At 44.8% G+C, this 17,264-nt stretch overlaps 1 protein-coding gene and 1 non-coding gene across 4 annotated transcripts; both read right to left on the bottom strand.

Annotated features, from left to right (window-relative positions):
* Positions 1-549: 549 nt before the first annotated feature.
* Positions 550-16,772, bottom strand: LOC139379009 (E3 ubiquitin-protein ligase DTX4-like). 3 transcript variants are annotated; one of them, XM_071121715.1, is made up of 8 exons: positions 16,434-16,772; positions 15,536-15,750; positions 11,677-12,820; positions 5,009-5,070; positions 4,543-4,704; positions 3,693-4,075; positions 3,458-3,547; positions 550-3,305 (listed from the first exon to the last, which is right to left on the bottom strand). In XM_071121715.1, exons 2-8 carry the CDS (start codon positions 15,741-15,743, stop codon positions 3,075-3,077), a joined length of 2,280 nt encoding a protein of 759 aa, XP_070977816.1. In that variant the 5' UTR covers positions 15,744-15,750; positions 16,434-16,772; the 3' UTR covers positions 550-3,074. The 3 variants fall into 3 exon arrangements, with proteins under 3 accessions (XP_070977816.1, XP_070977817.1, XP_070977818.1); XM_071121716.1 differs by having other exon boundaries at positions 11,677-12,781; XM_071121717.1 differs by lacking the exon at positions 16,434-16,772 and having other exon boundaries at positions 11,677-12,781; positions 15,536-15,794.
* A 316-nt stretch (positions 16,773-17,088) lies between these two features.
* On the bottom strand, positions 17,089-17,160 carry trnaa-cgc (transfer RNA alanine (anticodon CGC)). The gene has a single exon. It is a non-coding gene; the product is annotated as a tRNA-Ala (tRNA).
* Positions 17,161-17,264: the final 104 nt, after the last annotated feature.

Below are 17,264 nucleotides of genomic sequence, written 5' to 3'. Positions count from 1 at the left end.
TGTATATGGCTTTTCTCATTCTTTAAAGTGGACATAATCCAGACAACTAATCCAGAGCATAGACTAATCTAGAGATGAACTGTCCCTCGTGGTTTCGCAAGGTTAGACTGAACCAATAGACTAACTAATCTGGAGAAGAACCTAATAGAATTACTGAACTCTTTGTAAAAAATAAATAATGCATAAATGAGAAAACAATGTGTGTGTGTGTGTGGGGGGGGGGGGGGGGGGGGGGGGGGAATTACTGTATTCTGAAAGGCACTTTCCATCAGGCAAATCAGGAATATTTTTTGGTTGCCTGAAAATGGTCACTTGCCCAAACACGTTTACCCACAGAAATGCCAATAATTGTCCATCTTTCACTTTAACAATGGTGAGGAACCAGAGAGATCAGGTTAATTAAGGCTACTGGAATTATTGCAGTTTGGTTGGTTGTTTGGTTGTTTCAAATAATTGCACGCCTTTAACAACGGATTTCCTTGCCCCTGCCAATTGGGAAACCCTTAATGCCACACATCCACACATTAAAAAACACCAACGCCGTTATCATAATAGTCATGTTAATTTAATAGTCCCACGGTTACTTCAAATCTTTTTTACTTTTATACATGATACTACTTTCTCTGCCAACATAGATGTCTCCACGTCACTCGTTCTCGCCATTACAACGTTTACAGAGGTTTTATACAAAGTGTGAATGAGCCTTCAACCATTGTTCCATTCCCATTTACAGACATGTGCCTGGGAAAGAAAATGATATGCGCCAAACTGAGCATTGCAAGAACTGACATAAAACACGACTGACTACATAAAGTCCTACATTTCCCAATCCACCTGCAGGAGTCGTCGAAATAATTACAAGGTCACATGACGTACCAAATGCATGTACCCCTACTCACAAAGTAGAATAGGTATGTAAGTCTTCATGTAGTCACACAGCTTTAAATGTGGCTAAACAATACCTCAAAGTGAAAAAATAGTGGTTTTGAATTATTTGAACAAAACAATTTGATACAAACGATTAAAAAAATAGAGAGCACATTAAATAAAGGAGGTATTAAGTGAACAGTTACGTTATACCTTTCAAAATGTTTTAATGGTTTTAAGTCGTGTACATGAACACATACATCCATTGCATACAGAAAGTATAAATGTTGGCCTAACATTGTCTGTTAACACATACTGATAAATATTGTCAACGGTAGCGCTTTATAAGCAGGTCCGTCAGGAACCTGACACAAACCGACTGGACTGCTTGACCACAGGTTGTTTTGGCGACAGAGCAAATCTTTCAAATTGTACCTCGTTATGGCAAAAACAATAGGTTTGCTTTCCTTAGAGCTGCCAATGGTGCCAACGGTGTCCAAAACAAAGAAAATACAATGAAACCCAAAGTAGTTTTAACTGTTATATCTAACTTTCCATGTTTCCTTTTGACTAAAGGAAAAAAAGAGAGTATGCCCTGTGCAGTGCAAATCTGACCTCTGGTGGCAGGTCCAATCATAACTTCATTTCTGACTTCTCAACTGTCTATAGGGGCCTTTTTTCCATTCCTGTTCTTTCATCTGAATTGACATGAAAGAATAGGAGAGGAAGCTACACAAGACTATTGAGATGCACCCATGGTCTGAGGAGGACTGTTATTTTGTACATTTAGACTCACCCACCCCATCAAGAGGGTTCCCAAATCATTCATATTGATTGGCAATACTCAGGAGCCCTCCCGAGAAGACTCAAGCTTGACACGTCTCCTTACAATGCCACATATAGAAAATAATGCTCTGGCAATCAAATAGACAACGTACAATGTTAAAAATTAAGAACAAAATGGAATGTAAAAATGATACTCAACTCAACTGAGCCAATATATATCAACTATTTAAAATGTACAACAATGCATTTTCCAAATGGTACAGCAATTAATAAAATATTGATAAGAACCTAGAGAGGAAAAGGGAATGTATTTTCGATAAGTACCACTAGAGGGCAGTAAACACTCATGCTCACACATATCCAGTCATAAACTTGAGATATTTTGAACGTTCTCTGTAAAGTTTTCTGCACCCTCAGTGGGGTAGGTTTAACCGGACGCACCCGGTTTTCATAGCAAATGGAAATAGAGACGGACTTCTTCTTTTGGACGTTAACGAGGCGACATCACAGAGCTAACCGTCTTTGGGGACACTCCATCTCAACTCCTCCACATTTACTGGATTGGTTAAACAGTGCAGATTCAGAGGAGATAATCCCCTAACAGTTTTTTTATTTTCTTGTCAGGACTAGAAAGAAAGAAACGCCGCTCAGACGATTCTTTTAAGCCTGCTATGTTAGGTTATGTTTTCTGTAACGAGAGATTTGTTACTATGCTGCCAAAGGTCTAATACTTTAAGCCTAGTATTCTCTTCCATTCAATACCCTATTAAGCATATTATCTTTAATACTCGTTTGTAGCGCTCATCCTACCACTTACAGCCGCTCTGGTAAACTTGGTACACCAATGAATTCAAATGGACCAATTAAGATTCAGTACATTCTTGTCAAACTCTCAGGGTCTAAACGACAGCTTCTGTCCAACACTGAATTGCATGTGCACTGTGGCCTCAAACCTCTCACTGAATTACATTTTGTGACAGCCCCATTAATGTAGCAGAAGGAAATATACATTCCATCATACAAGTGACCCATGCAGCGGAGCCGACCCACAGCCCACCTGTTCAGAGGGTTTCTAATGTCGTACCTCGGTTAGCGTCCCTAGAAACTAGAGCCAGAAAGTCTATTGGTCTGTTTCTCTATTTGTTTTATGTCCCCCATTGGTTCTTTTTTTGGCTCATCTGTTCATTGGTTCATTCATGTCTTCTCGTATGCTGTCTTTCAGGCTGTCTGTTTCTGTGGGTGTCACAAGTGTACCGTCTGTGTTCATTTCTGTACTTCTCTTTTTTAAAACATAGTCATGTCTATGACTCCCCCTCTCCATTCCTTTGTCTCTCTGACTCTGTATGTTCATTGTTTTAGCTCTGCCCTCCAGTGTCTGACAAGTCTCTCTGTTGCTGTTTCCCCATCGGCCCGTCTTTAGCTCAGTCTCTGGGTAGGCACTCCTCCTCGGTGATCCCCTGGGCCTTAAGCTCCTCCAGAACGTTGTCCAGGTGGCCTGGGTCGGGGTAGCCGTGTCCCGTCAGGTTGGAGCCGAACTCCGTCTTGTGGTGCACCTCATTCCAGATGACTGTGTCCGACTCGCCCGTGGTGCTGGATGTGCCCACTGAGAAGATGAGCCGCCGGTCCCACGCCACCAGCAGCAGCCTCAGTACCTGGGGGGGAGAAAGAGACGGAGTGAGAGAGAGAGAAAGAGGAAATTAGTTAGCCACATAGTCCTGTCATTTCATCCACAGCAAACCGGTACAACTGGGTAAACTAGTAATCAAGAAGTTAAACATTAAACAGGAAGTAGTCTGGTGTTTACCTTGCGTCCCTTCTCGCTGTCAGGGAGGTAGCAGTGTCGGGGGAATCCCCGGGCGGTGAAGGGCTTGCCTGGGTTCGGGTGCTCAGGGCCCTGGGAAAGGTGAAAGGTCACGATTAGAATGTAAACAAGTGACATGTACAGTAGTTCTTCCTAAGTACTAAAGAGGGAATTGAAAATGATGGCCAACATCATGATTTACAGAACATCAGATGTGGATAAGCAATAAAGCTGTTACCTGGATGCCTGGCGGGATGTTATAGATGATGCGGATGGTCTTGCAGTCGGGGTGGCCAGGCAGCGAATGGGGGATAACGTGATACTCCATCTTGCCAGGCGGCTGGTTGCCCGTCTTCACGCCGTAGATGGTCTTGCAGGTGGGGCACTGAAGGCTGCCATCCTTGTTGCCATTGTTGTACATGGCCACCAGACACTGTAGGTGGTACTGGTGCCCACACTGGGCCAGGCGACCCACCGACTCTGCCCGCTGGATGCCCCCAACACCGGGGCCTTTGTAGCCCGAGGGCCCAGGCAGGGCCTCCATGCAGATAGTGCAGTCCTCTTCTGGAGGACTGCGTACCTTCTGAAGGTACCTCTTCACTACTTCCTCAGGGGTCTTGCCTGAGAGAAAGGGAGGAAGAGATATTTTCACATTTATTTACAAATTTCCTATGCTGGTGTCTGACTGTGTGTGTGTGTGTGTGTGTGCCTGCGTGTCTGTCTGTCTGTCTGTGTGTGTGTGTGCCTGCGTGTCTGTCTGTCTGTCTGTCTGTCTGTGTGTGTGTGTGCGCGCATCTGTCTGTCTGTCTGTGTCTGTGCGCGCGTCTGTCTGAGTGTCTCTGTGTGTTTGTGCGTCTGTCTGTCTGTCTGTGTGTGTGTGTGTGCGCGCGTCTGTCTGAGTGTCTCTGTGTGTTTGTGCGTCTGTCTGTCTGTCTGTCTGTCTGTCTGTCTGTCTGTCTGTGTGTGTGTGTGTGTGTGTGTGTGTGTGTGTGTGTGTGTGTGTGTGTGTGTGTGTGTGTGTGTGTGTGTGTGTGTGTGTGTGTGTGTGTGTGTGTGTGTGTGTGTGTGTCTGTGCATGCTACACCTACCTTTGCGAGCCTGCTTCTTGGTGGTCTTGCGGCAGCAGTGGCCGAGGCCGGGAACGGGCTTGATGTCACTCTTGCTGACAGGAGGGGGGTGGAGCACCAGCTTGGGGGGTCGGGTCAGACAAACAGGAAGTCCTGCGGCGCTCATCAGGATCCCTGTAATACCTAAAGACAACCAGCAGAAGGAGCAGTGAGACCACTTCTCTATCACCATCTATTGACACTGTTCAGACACAATCTCATCCATCAGAAGCTACTCTCATTGACCATATGTGGGTCACATTAATTAAGAAATTAAGCCTGATTCTCTGTAACACTGTCTATCATTGTTAGATAAAGTGGCCGTTGATAGGCCTAGAAACCAAGAGCGAAAATGAATTTGGACACTGGCATTTCCTTAATAGCTCAACTAAGAAACTAGGCTTGTTGTTTATATTGTTTTTTATAGTGTCTTAATGGCTGTTCCTACCTGCCAATGCAGGGTGAACAGGGCTGGATCCATTGAGGTTCTTCACAGGAACCGTTGGGACTCTGAAATACAAAACACACACTAGGGTTAAAACACCACTTCGTAACACACACACACACCCATAGCAGACACAAACACACACCACACACAATCACACACACTCGGATTAGGATTAGGCACACTAATTGCTGTGTCATAGGTAAACTGCAGGTGGGAAACGCACAGGTGACCATAGCGTCTGCTGTTTGCTGTGTCAAGGGTCACATCTTGTTAGCAAGTCAAATAGCTTTTACCAAGTCACGTTTTAGACACAATGGCTAAGTGGCTCATGGACTAGAATAGCACCATGTTGACATGTTACTGCGCCAACCAGGACTCCCCTTGTTGTCTAAACCCTGGCTGAAAACAACAACCCTCACCTGAGCCAGCACTGCTTTATTGTTCAGTACATAGAAGGTTGTGAAATAGAACCCTTTGGAGTCAGCAGAGTTGGCCTGTTGGTCAATTTCATCTTAATTCCAATCACCTCAGAAATGGAATATCACTCCTATAGAAAAATTCCATGCCCAATATAACTGACAGGAATTGAAACAGAATTCAATAGCCAGGATTTAAATGACCCATCATTCCCTACAGTCTTCTCTGTGGGACAACTGAAAGACTGCTGTGCTGTATCATTCTCATGATGAGACTCCACATTATTCGCAGTATAATCCAATCAGAAACCGTACTCACTTTGCGTTGAATTTGATTATGGTCATCTTGACTTTGATTGTGGAGTTTGTTTCTCAGCTGAATCTGCAAAACCCCTCAGCTACGAATAAATGTTTTATCCCAAAGACGCTATCTGCTTAACGCTTCTCCAAGCTTTAATCTTTCTCAATTCTATCTTCCTTCTCCTTTCCAAATCTAAAGAATAAATCCTTGTTAACCTCAGACACGCCGTACCTCCCTGCTCCAGTCTCCCTCTCCTCTCTAGATCAGTCAGTAGGTGTATGATTGTCCCATCTTATTCCCTTGGCTCTTATAGGGATAATCCACCTGTTTCCATCTGTTGATGTCACCACACCAAGATTACCCGTGCAAGGCCGCCATACAGCAGACATACTGTAGTAGTGACATTATCTAGGGTCACACCCTCTAACCCTCGACACTAACCCTCTAGGCAATGCTGTGGGATTTCACTGAGGGATAGTACATGACGTGAAGCAGGGGCTGGGATTGGTCTCTGTGATTAATAAGGATCCACCCCTTTTTTTTGTTGCCAAAAATGACATATCCAAATCTAACTGCCTGTAGCTCAGGACCTGAAGCAAGGATATGCCTTTTCTTGATACCATTTGAAAGGAAACACTTTGAAGTTTGTGGTAATGTGAAATAAATGTAGGAGAATATAACAAATTAGATCTGGTAAAAGATAATCCAAAGAAAAAAAACATGCGTTTTTTTTGTACCATCATCTTTGAAATGCAAGAGAAAGGCCATAACAAATTATTCTAGCCCAGGCGCAATTTAGACCTTGGCCACTAGATGTCAGCAGTGTATGTGCAAACTTTTAGACTGATCCAATTAACTATTGCATATCAAATCAAACTTTATTTGCCACATGCGCCGAATACAACAAGTATATACTTTACAGTGAAATGCTTACTTACAAGCCCTTAATCAACAGTGCAGTTCAAGAAGAAAATATTTACCAAGTAGGCTAAAATAAAAAGTAATAATAAAAAGTAACACAATAAGAATAACAACAATGAGGCTATATACAGGGGGCACCGGTACCGAGTCAGTGTGCAGGGGTACAGGCTAGTTGAGGTCATCTGTACATGTAGGTGGGGCGAAGTGACTATGCATAGGTAACAAACAGCGAGTAGCAGTCAATGTAAATAGTCCGGTGGTGATTTGTATGAATTGTTCATCAGTCTAATAGCTTGGGGGTAGAAGCTGTTGAGGAACATTTTGGTCCTAGACTTGGCTCGCCGGTACCGCTTGCAGTGCGGTAGCAGAGAAAGCAGTCTATAACTTGGGTGACTGGAGTCTCTGATAATTTTATGGATTTTCCTCTGACACCGCCTATTATATAGGTCCTGGATGGCAGGAAGCTTGGCCCCGGTGACGTACTGGGCTGTTCGCACTACCCTCTGTAGCGCCTTACGGTCAGATGCCGAGTAGTTGACATACCAGGCGGTGATGCAACTGTTCAGGATGCTCTCAATGGTGCAGCTGTAGAACCTTTTGAGGATCTGAGGACCCATGCCAAATCTTTTCAGTCTCCTGAGGGGGAATATACTTTTTCGTGCCCTATTCACGACTGGCTTGGTGTGTTTGGACCATGTTAGTTTGTTGGTGATATGGACACCAAGGAACTTGAAACTCTCGACCTGCTCCACTACAGCCCCATCAATGTTAATGGGGACCTGTTCGGCACGCCTTTCCTGTAGTCCAAGATCAGCTCCTTTGTCTTGCTCACATTGAGGGAGAGGTTGTTGTCCTGGCACCACACTGCCAGTTCTCTGACCTCCTCCCTATAGGCTGTCTCATCGTTGTCAGTGATCAGGCCTACCTCTGTTGTGTCGTCAGCAAACTTAATGATGGTGTTGGAGTCGTGTTTGGCCATGCAGTCATGGGTGAACAGGGAATACAGGAGGGAACTAAGTACACACCCCTGAGGGGCCCCAGACGTTTGTTTGATCCCTGGAGCGCTAGAAATTATATGACAAGAATAGTCACACTGTCACGCCTACTCCCGCTCCACCTCCCTGGCGCCAGGCAGCCCATCATTACGCACACCTGTCACCATCGTTACGCGCATCAGCGCTTCACTGGACTCCATCACTTATTGATTGCCTCCCCTATATCTGTTTCATACCCATGTCAGCATTAATGTTGTGTTGTTCCCCCTGTCCAGACGCTGTCCTTGTTTTGTTTCATGTCGGTTATTTATTAAATATTCACTCCCTGTACTCCCTGTACTTGCTTGTCGTCTCCAAGCGTCTGTCCTCACACACTTCACTTGCCAAACAAATGTGAAAAGAGTTTACAACTATGCTATGAAGTGTTGAATGCATTAATCAATTAAACGTATTAGGCCTAGTCCTGGCTTAAGCCTAGTCCTGGATTAAGCCTAGTCCTGGAAGCACCTTGAATTTGTCCCTCAAATCAAACGTTATTAGTCACACACACGTGTTTAGCAGATGCTATTGCGGGTGTAGCGAGTGTTTCTAGCTCCAACAGTGCAGTAATATCTAACAAGTAATATCTAACAATTTCACAACAATATACACAATATACACAAATCTAAAGTAAAGGAATGGAATTAAGAATATATAAATATTTGGAAGAGCAATATTGGAGCGGCATAGACTAAAATACAGTAGAATAGAATAGAATACAGAATATAAATATGTAAACATTATTAAAGTGACTAGTGTTCCATTATTAAGTGGTCAGTGATTTCAAGTCTATGTATATAGGGCAGCAGCCTCTAATGTGCTAGTGATGGCTATTTAACAGTCTGATGCCTTGAGATAGAAGCTGTTTTTCAGTCTCTTGGTCCCAGCTTTGATGTACCTGTACTGACCTCGCCTTCTAGGTGATAGCAGGGTGAACAGGCAGTGGTTCGGTTGGTTGTTGTCCTTGATTATCTGTTTGGCCTTCCTGTGACATCGGGTGCTGTAGGTGTCCTGGAGGGCAGGTGCAATTGCCGTACCAGGCGGTGATACAGCCCGACAGGATGCTCTCAATTGTGCATCTGTAAAAGTTTGTGAGGGTTTTAGGTACCAAGCCAAATTCCTTCAGCATCCTGAAGTTGAAGAGGCTCTGTTGCGCCTTCTTCACCACAGTGTCTGTGTGGGTGGACCATTTCAGTTTGTCAGTGATGTGTATTCCGAGGAACTTGAAGCTTTCCATCTTCTCCACTGCGGTCCCGTTAATGTGGATAGGGGAGTGCTCCCTCTGCTGTTTCCTGAAGTCCACAATCAGCTCCTTTGTTTTGTTGACATTGAGTGAGTGGTTATTTTCCTGGCACCACACTCCCAGGGCCCTCACCTCCTCCCTGTAGGCTGTCTCGTCATTGTTGGTAATCAGTTTATTATTTTGGAAATCACATTTTCCCCCCACAAAATAGGCCTGAAACTGTCTGAAACTGCCCTCTCATAAAACTATATGTCACTTCAAAAAAATATATAATTGAAAATTAATTCATAAGCAAGTTATCAGTGATTCTTGTCAAACAAACTAGACTTCCACAAATAGCCAACCCTCCACAAACCCACGAATACATCTCTCAGCCACTGACACCAGACTTCAACTACTGTCTGTCTGGTATAGTTCAAGTATAGTTTGGGGCTCCCGAGTGGCGCAGCGGTCTAAGACACTGCATCTCAGTGCTAGAGGTGTCACTTTTGACCCTGGTTTCGATTCCAGGCTGTATCACAACCGGTCGTGATTGGGAGTCCCATAGGGTGGCGCACAATTGGCCCAGCGTCGTCCGGGTTAGGGTAGGCCGTCATTGTAAATAAGAATTTGTTCTTAACTGGCTTCCCTAGTTAAATAAAGGTAAAATAAAAATAAGTCTTAGCTCTTCCCAGTGAGTTGGTCACTCAGCAAAAGTGCCCTCTAGTGCTAAGAGGAGATCATTGCTACACTCTCACTCTTCTCACAATAACACATTCCTCCAAACAGCACCAGTAACTATGTCAATATTGATACTCGCCCTGTGGGCCTATCCTCAGGTGACAACTCATCTATTTGCAATGTATGTATTACCTAAGTATCTGCTACCTCAGTTTAAAAAACGACCTGGGTTGTCCTTTGCCAGGATCCCATACCACACAGTATCTTGCACTCAATCCCAAATCACCCCCTTACCCCTACCCACAGATTTGAAAAAATTAGACAGGTAATATGGCACATGCAAAAGTGATATGGAAGAAGGTGGAGCTTAAACCTGTCTCTCCTATCCTTTCCCATCTACACGTGCGTGGGTACTGGGTAGTGGCTCATTATAGAATTTACCAGTGTGACATGGCCCCAAGTCCCTACCCCTAGACACTTCTCAATGGCCCCTTGTCAAACTGAAAAGATGCCATTGGTGAAAGCAATATGGTAGTTGTCTAAACCAAGCCCCTCAGGAACCGGGAACACATCTCAAACTGAGACGCTGCTTTGTGTCTCTAAGACTGGAGACGCATGCCTCTGACAACCCCCCTCCCCTTCCCAGTCCCTCCTCAACCAAATGTCCCCTATCAACAAGTCTCATGTCTCCATATTACCCCCATTGCCACCCCCCATCAATGTCACATTCACTCTCAGGGCCAACTCCCCAACCAATACCACAGGACAGTCACGCAGCTTCGGTTTCTCAGGGTAACACTTGGGCTAGTCGCTACAACGTTGGGATCTCCCCATACCCCCTGCCCTGAGAACCCCCTGCCTCTGCCCATGTCCCAACATTGTTTTGTAAATGGGAACCAGGCCTCGGCTGTGCCCACAATGGTTGCCGCGGTGACCGCACCCTGACATACACACACACTAACTCACACTAACAGGGGTAGAGGGGCCTGTAAGAATGAGAATAGGCCTGGGAACTGTGTGTGTTAGGGAAGATGTCAGTATCTCCCCACTCCCTCCTCCACCCTCATGTCCCCTCCTGTCCCTCACATTCTAACTGGGTGAATCAAATCTGAGTGACACTTGTGAAAATGCTGCATTCTTTATATGAATACGTTGTTTGGGTGTTGCTTTCACATGGAAATGAACAAGCTAACAGAATTTGTCATAAGGATTAAAGGCTTATGAATTCTAATGAGCTGTTTATGTCAGATATGGGCAGTGATTATGGAGGCATGTCTACGCTAGTGGAAACGCTTCGGATCACAATGTATAAATTCCTTGCCTATCTTCATTTTTCCTGCCTCGTGTGGTGTTTATCTGCGATAGACAAGTCCATACGGTTGGGTTAGTCGACCGTGTATCATGATGGGATTACCCAGTGCATAGGGTACATAACACTACTGAATCTCAATCTCAACAATGAAAGGCCCTTTTCTACAGAAAGAAAACTTTGGCAAAACTCTTTGGGACGACTTCCCAGAGATGGGTTAAGCCTAGTTCTGTAGCATGTTCAATAGAGATTCTCTGAAGAGCCATTCAATATGTAATAACAACACAAGCAGTGTTCCCATGTCTATTGATTTTAATGATAATATACTGATTCTATGACTTAAAGAAATTACTCTCAACAACAGCAACAACAAAAAAATTGCTAGTGGTAGTCAGCTGTACTTGCACCAAAACTTGAGTATTTCTCATCCTATAGCTTGACCAATATCTTATTTTAAAATGGTGAGCCAACTTGTTTTCAGCGCTTTTATTTACATGACTGATCAAAACTCTTGTCCCTCTGCATACAGTGAGCAACATGTTTGGAACATCGAATTGCAATAAAATCGCAGTATCAAATCGAAGTGCATATAGAATGGTGATAAATCGTGACACAAATTGTATCGTTTACCTACTGTAAGTATCGTGATAATATTGTATAGTGAGGTCCCTGCCCGAACAGGTGTAGTATTGGGATAGTACCTGGATAATTGATCCTATAAAAGGATAAGATGTAATATTAAGTGAACTGTAGTGACATAGCAACAGCTGGAGCAGTGACTCACCCGGAGGCGATAAGGGCTCTGGACTGGGCCATGGCGATGCGCTGCAGGGCGGGTCGGCTCAGCCCAGCCAGGCTGGCACGGGGAGGTAGAGGGGCGGCACAGGCCGCCGCCGCTGAAGACACCGGCCCCAGGACGCGGGCAGAGGGCGAGGGGGTGCAGGAGGAAGCTGATGTGGAGATGAGAGGAGGGGGGGGCGCGGGCATCGACAGAGGGGCAGAGGAAGCCATGGATGCCATGGAGAAGGAAGAGGAGGGGGGAAGAGTAGCACTGTTGGAAGTGATGGAGGAGGGAGGAGGAGGCGGAGGAGGCGGAAGGGGGGGTAGAGGCGGGGGAGGGGGCCGGGTGGAGGAGAGGGACAGGGCAGCGGTGGCCGAACCCAGGAGGGAGAGTGAATGGGCAAAGCCACCGCCCCCTCCAACCCCCAAGCCACCGCTAGCTCCGCCCACAGACGTTCTGTGGGGAGGAAGGGACCTGCCCATGGAGGAGGGGGGACGTGGGAGGGTGAGAGAGTAGGACCCCCCCATGGCCGAGTAACCCCCACCCAGTTTGGGGCTGGGAGGCTTGTTCTGGGGTGGCCTCCTGCCCAGGGTGTGGGCTGTTGCCATGGCGCCCGCCTTGACGCTTAGGAGCAGCATGCATTGCTGACAGGCGCAGGGCTGGCCCAGGGAGGTGATTGCGGAGGCTGGCAGGGCACCGCTGGGGTAGGCGCTACCGTTCCCGTTCCCCATCCCGCTCAACCCCACCCCCATGCCTACTCCGGACACCCCCAACAGTCCCCCGGGGCCGGGCCCCCAGGCGTGGTGTGACTTGGGAAGGGGACCCGAAACAAGTGGGTAAGCCAGGTCAGAGCGGCGCTGGATGCGGCGGCAGCGTTGTGTCTGCCCGTTGATCTGGGTCATACTCTGGAAGTGGATGAGGTAGCAGAATCCCAGTGGCGCCAGGTCCAGCCAGGGCTGCTGGCGGTCGCGTGCCGCCTGGATGGCGATGCCCACCTCTGTGTCGTAGGCTGTCCACGAGCCTGTGTCGTTCTCCCACTCCCACAGCCAGCCCTGACCCGGCGCCGACGTGGGGTCGTAGAAGCTGCGGCGAACCGGTCTGAGGGTACCTGGGGTAACGGTAGAAAGACGAGGGTCACGCCACAGAACTACAGAGAGGGGAACAAGAAGGACCTGTTCCAGAAGACCTGTCAACTAACCACACACTGTCACACACCCATTGTTCACAACACTGACAACATGTATTATTACACTAAGACACTGCATTAATAGACAAACATTGACACAAATCACTAATATGTTTCTAGCCATCTCTAGAACATGATTGTGTTTCTACTTTTATGTGATTTGATATGACCAGTTCAAGTAAAAAAGAAAAGAAAAGGAAAAACATGAATACATTTTTAAAATAAGGCTTTGTTGTTGACTGAGACCAACAGAGCTACATGAGCTAAATGTTCTGTAGGCCCTGCTGTAATATTTGTTGTAGTCAAGCAGATTACACAACCAGCAAATTTGACATATATGTGTGTGCTCGCTAAGAATATGGGCAAACAGGCTAACAGCTTTCCCTTGGTAACCGCACGCCATGTTCTGGATTGTGATTGGTCGCTGGCCTTGGTCGGTTCTCTGAGCTGGTCATGTTTGCTTTCCCAGGGAGTCCAGAGACTGAACTCAGAGAATGTTCAATAAAGCCCTGTCCATACTGTTCACCTATTACCTGGGATTTAAATAACTTCTAATCCTGCAAAAATATTAAATTGAGAATGACTAGCAGACAATGAATGACTGTTGATTGTTTTAACGGAAACTACATTTTGGGAGAATAAATTGTGCAAAAGGGCTTTTTTTTTTTTTTTTTTTTCACCTTTATTTAACCAGATAGGCCAGTTGAGAACAAGACAACTGCGACAATAGAAAACTAAAGCTTCAACTAAGAAGACACAAACCAATATAATTAATTTATCAATACAGTATGTTGTTCAAAACAATAGGGTTTGAATGTAAAGTATACTTGAAAAACATACATACTTAGTATAGTCTATTACAATTTAGAGACTTTACTAGACACACAACAATGCCTGGAATGCAACAGAGTAATTATTTAATTGAATCTGAACTCAACCCAACTACCCCCTTCTCTCAATGACCTCAGACTTCTGCAATTCATCTCTCTCTCTAGTTTTGGGACAAGGGCAGCCTACCCCCTCTCTCCCCACAGCTATCCCGGCCTGGGAAGCAGGCAGACTGCACAAAAGCTTTTGTCAGCCAAAGTTGAGAGGAGGGCGGTGGTCTTGGCCAGAGTGACAATTCTTCCCTTTGTGTTATCCTATAATTTCCTCACTTCAATGTGTGAAGACTTCTCTCTTTGCCAACACCTAAAGTCTGGAGTCCTTGAGACAATCAGTACCATTCTACAGAATAGCACATCCTTAATAAGAGGCCTATAAGGGAAAGTGTGCGGATGAAGGAAGGTTCAGATAGCATTTCAGTCATAGGTATAGTATATACAGGAGTTTTATAGAGATTTAATTTGGAAATGTGCTGCTCATGAGAAATCATGTGAGCCTTGCAGTTGCACTGTGAACCCAATCCAGGATTGCATGGTATGGGTATGTGTCATGATGACTGTGTGATAAAATAGTATGTACCCTCTGCTTCCAACAAAAACATACTACTGATCAATGTGGTATAACTGCACACAAACAAGCGGGCAAGCTAAAATCGACCCCAATTTCCCCGCGGCCTTCTCATCTTTAATCATGATCATGTTTTGCATACTCATAATGAGAGGCCTGAACAGCTCATCCATAACTTTGGCCTACATACACTGTAGATGTCCACATACACACTACAACCAGTGACTAACCGCTGAGTATTGGCACACTGTACGCTCACAGCCTTTGAAGTAGTGAACACAGAAGCTGAAAAACCCTCCAGTAGTACTGTATGTATTCAATGTACATAGCAGATTCCAGGGGCATGTATGCATCAAGTGTCTCAGAATATGAGCGCTGATTTAGGATCAGTTTTTCCTTTTAGATTACAATGAATGAGATTGCATGGACCTAATGATAAGTGGACTCCCTAATGAGAACAAACTTTTTAAGCATGCAGTTTTCCAGGCCCAATTCAGTAGCTTTCCATATATTTCCAGATATTTATTTCCAGATACCAGCATGCTCCAGTTTACTGCATGATGTAAAGGCGTATTCCAAGCCGTTGCATTTATCAAGAGTGGACTGCACTTGCAAGATGTGGAGAGAAGGAGCATAAAATCAGCTTGTAGCAACATGGAAGTGATGCAGGCTACTCGGTGTTGAGGTTTAAGATATTACTAGCACAATTTGGCTGCCTCTCTATTTTATGTTAGATTTTTTATTTAACTATCTCTATGCTAGGTTTCTCTTTAGCCCCTAACCATGTTATCCAGATCTAAAAATGTAAATATGATAACAGTGATGATGCTGAGATGCTGTGTTTTGTAAAATTCAAAACACATGATCAAGATAAAAAGAAAAAGAAAACGGTTTGGGATAATGGAGGCAACTGCAGTTAACAAACAAGGCCTTGAAAAATCTCAGTGAACAACAACAGTCTGCAACCGTGCATGCACACATAGGCTATAGCCTAGTCTGCATAAGATGTCGCATCAAACAATAACATAAAGGCTGTCATTTAAAACATGAAACCAAATGTAGGTTATATGAGTTAAATTAGAAGTGCAGGCTATTGTATTGCTGTGTCGTATGCTACATCATCGGTTTCACTGCAGTAATAACACTGTAATAGCTTAGGGCCAATTCAAAAATCCCTCAATACAAATAGGGCTATGTCACGGTTGTCAATCACATTCGTCTTACCAGTATCTTGTCGGAACTGGTGCATGGAATGCAAGTCGACGATGTAGGGCGAGAGGCGAGTGTCCACCTGGCCTAAGACAACACTACCACCCCGTGGGTCGTTGCGGATGACTGCCTCGATGTGGTGAGAGACCGCTGGGCTGTAAGGCCGCCAGCGCCCGTGCTCGTTCAGCCATTCCCATACCACCACGGCCGACGCTAGTAACATCCTACTCCTGCAAAAGAAAATAGCACAAATTACGCGTCTAGGTGGTTTTCTTTTTAGAAATGTCCTATTTTACACACATCTCTGTGCGCAGCTGCATCCATCTTGAGACATTTACCAGCTAGGATAGGCTATCGAAATATGTTAATATTAACTATAATATTGCAGCTCTGTCATAGGTAGGCTACCTATTGTCTGTGCAGCCTACCTTCCATGTTGATATCCCGTACAGGTAGCATACAACAATATTTCGTTCCTTTGTTCAAGCGAATCAATAAATCATTAGAATCGTTTTTCATATAGCAGGGCAAAAAAACAAGCAGGTTCCTTGCATTTTGGTCCGTATGCAGAAAAATGACGTATAGGTTAGGCTACTGAAATCATTTATATGGCACAATCCAATTTGGGTGTGTGAAGATGCTATGTGCTATGGTGGTGGTGCACTGAGTTTGGATGCATCAAACATGAATAAAGTGGGTTACTGTAACAAGTGCCAGATATAGTTTCATTATGCATTATTTTAATAGATACAATGTAACAGATATGCAGCGAGCGCCCACTGGTCACTGAAAAGACCAACAACTGTCAGGAGTTTCACAGCTTTATCCCACTGTATTCCCTTAACATGTTAGGCGTATTGGTTGATTTGTAGGTAGGCTATAGCCTAAAGTAAATCAATATAGACATATTTACCAATGCCGGGTAGCCTACTTTTAGTTCGCCTTCTGCTACCTCCAATCAAAGCCAATCCAGTGTGGGCTATGGTATTTTCGGTTTTACGGTTTAGCGATTATCCATCTCGTTCTGTTAGAAAATATAGCCTAGTATTGCAAATCCAAGACGTTTGTGGCGATAAAAATCACGGATTCACGTTATATAATTGTCCTGACGTTCAATGCAATAGCTTTGTTTAGACTATTTGTTTGAATCTCTATGAAAGCGCATTTGGGTCTGCATAGCCAGGTCGTGCAATTGGTCCATGATGTGTCTTGGTTTTATGAGTGGGTTGCATTTATATGAGAGGACCACTGAAAATTATTCCGTGGGTGCTCCCGGCAAAAATAATATTTGACTAAATGTTGGCGTGAATGCTTGGACCAGTGTTTCACCCCGCACAGTGTATTGGTAAAGTAACCAATCAAATTCCAGAAGCAATGCCCAATACTCCGCCCATTGCTGAGCGGACAAGGAAGCGTAATGTGCAAGCAGCATCCAGTCACAGCCCTATAATAAAACATAATAAATAAAGGACATGATTAAATGTGTTATTATGAGTTAGTATGAGTTCAACTCCAAATTATCAGTTTGTGTTGTAATGAATTTCTTGGGTAGACAATAGGTAAAAACATGGAGATGCCGGGGATTGAACCCGGGGCCTCATACATGCGAAGCATGCGCTCTACCACTGAGCTACATCCCCATTGGCTACGAACGAAGTTGCAAAAAGGGTTATAAAGTTAGTAAATCTCATAAAATAATAGCTTGTGTACATTTTTCACTAAAATTATATTTATGACTTTAAAA

Source organism: Oncorhynchus clarkii, chromosome 21 (assembly GCF_045791955.1).
Source record: "Oncorhynchus clarkii lewisi isolate Uvic-CL-2024 chromosome 21, UVic_Ocla_1.0, whole genome shotgun sequence".
Taxonomy (NCBI): Eukaryota; Metazoa; Chordata; class Actinopteri; order Salmoniformes; family Salmonidae; genus Oncorhynchus; species Oncorhynchus clarkii.
This window is presented reverse-complemented; position numbering and strand designations above follow the sequence as displayed.

Bases quoted from the DNA above. Each gene is read 5' to 3' on its own strand.
- LOC139379009 (XM_071121715.1), bottom strand. From the start codon at position 15,743: ATGTTACTAGCGTCGGCCGTGGTGGTATGGGAATGGCTGAACGAGCAC. The intron at 12,821-15,535 runs GTAAGACGAATG...CCCTCTCTGTAG, and splicing joins CCAGTTCCGACAAGATACTG to TTCTGTGGCGTGACCCTCGT. The intron at 4,076-4,542 runs GTAGGTGTAGCA...CCTTTCTCTCAG, and splicing joins CAAGAAGCAGGCTCGCAAAG to GCAAGACCCCTGAGGAAGTA.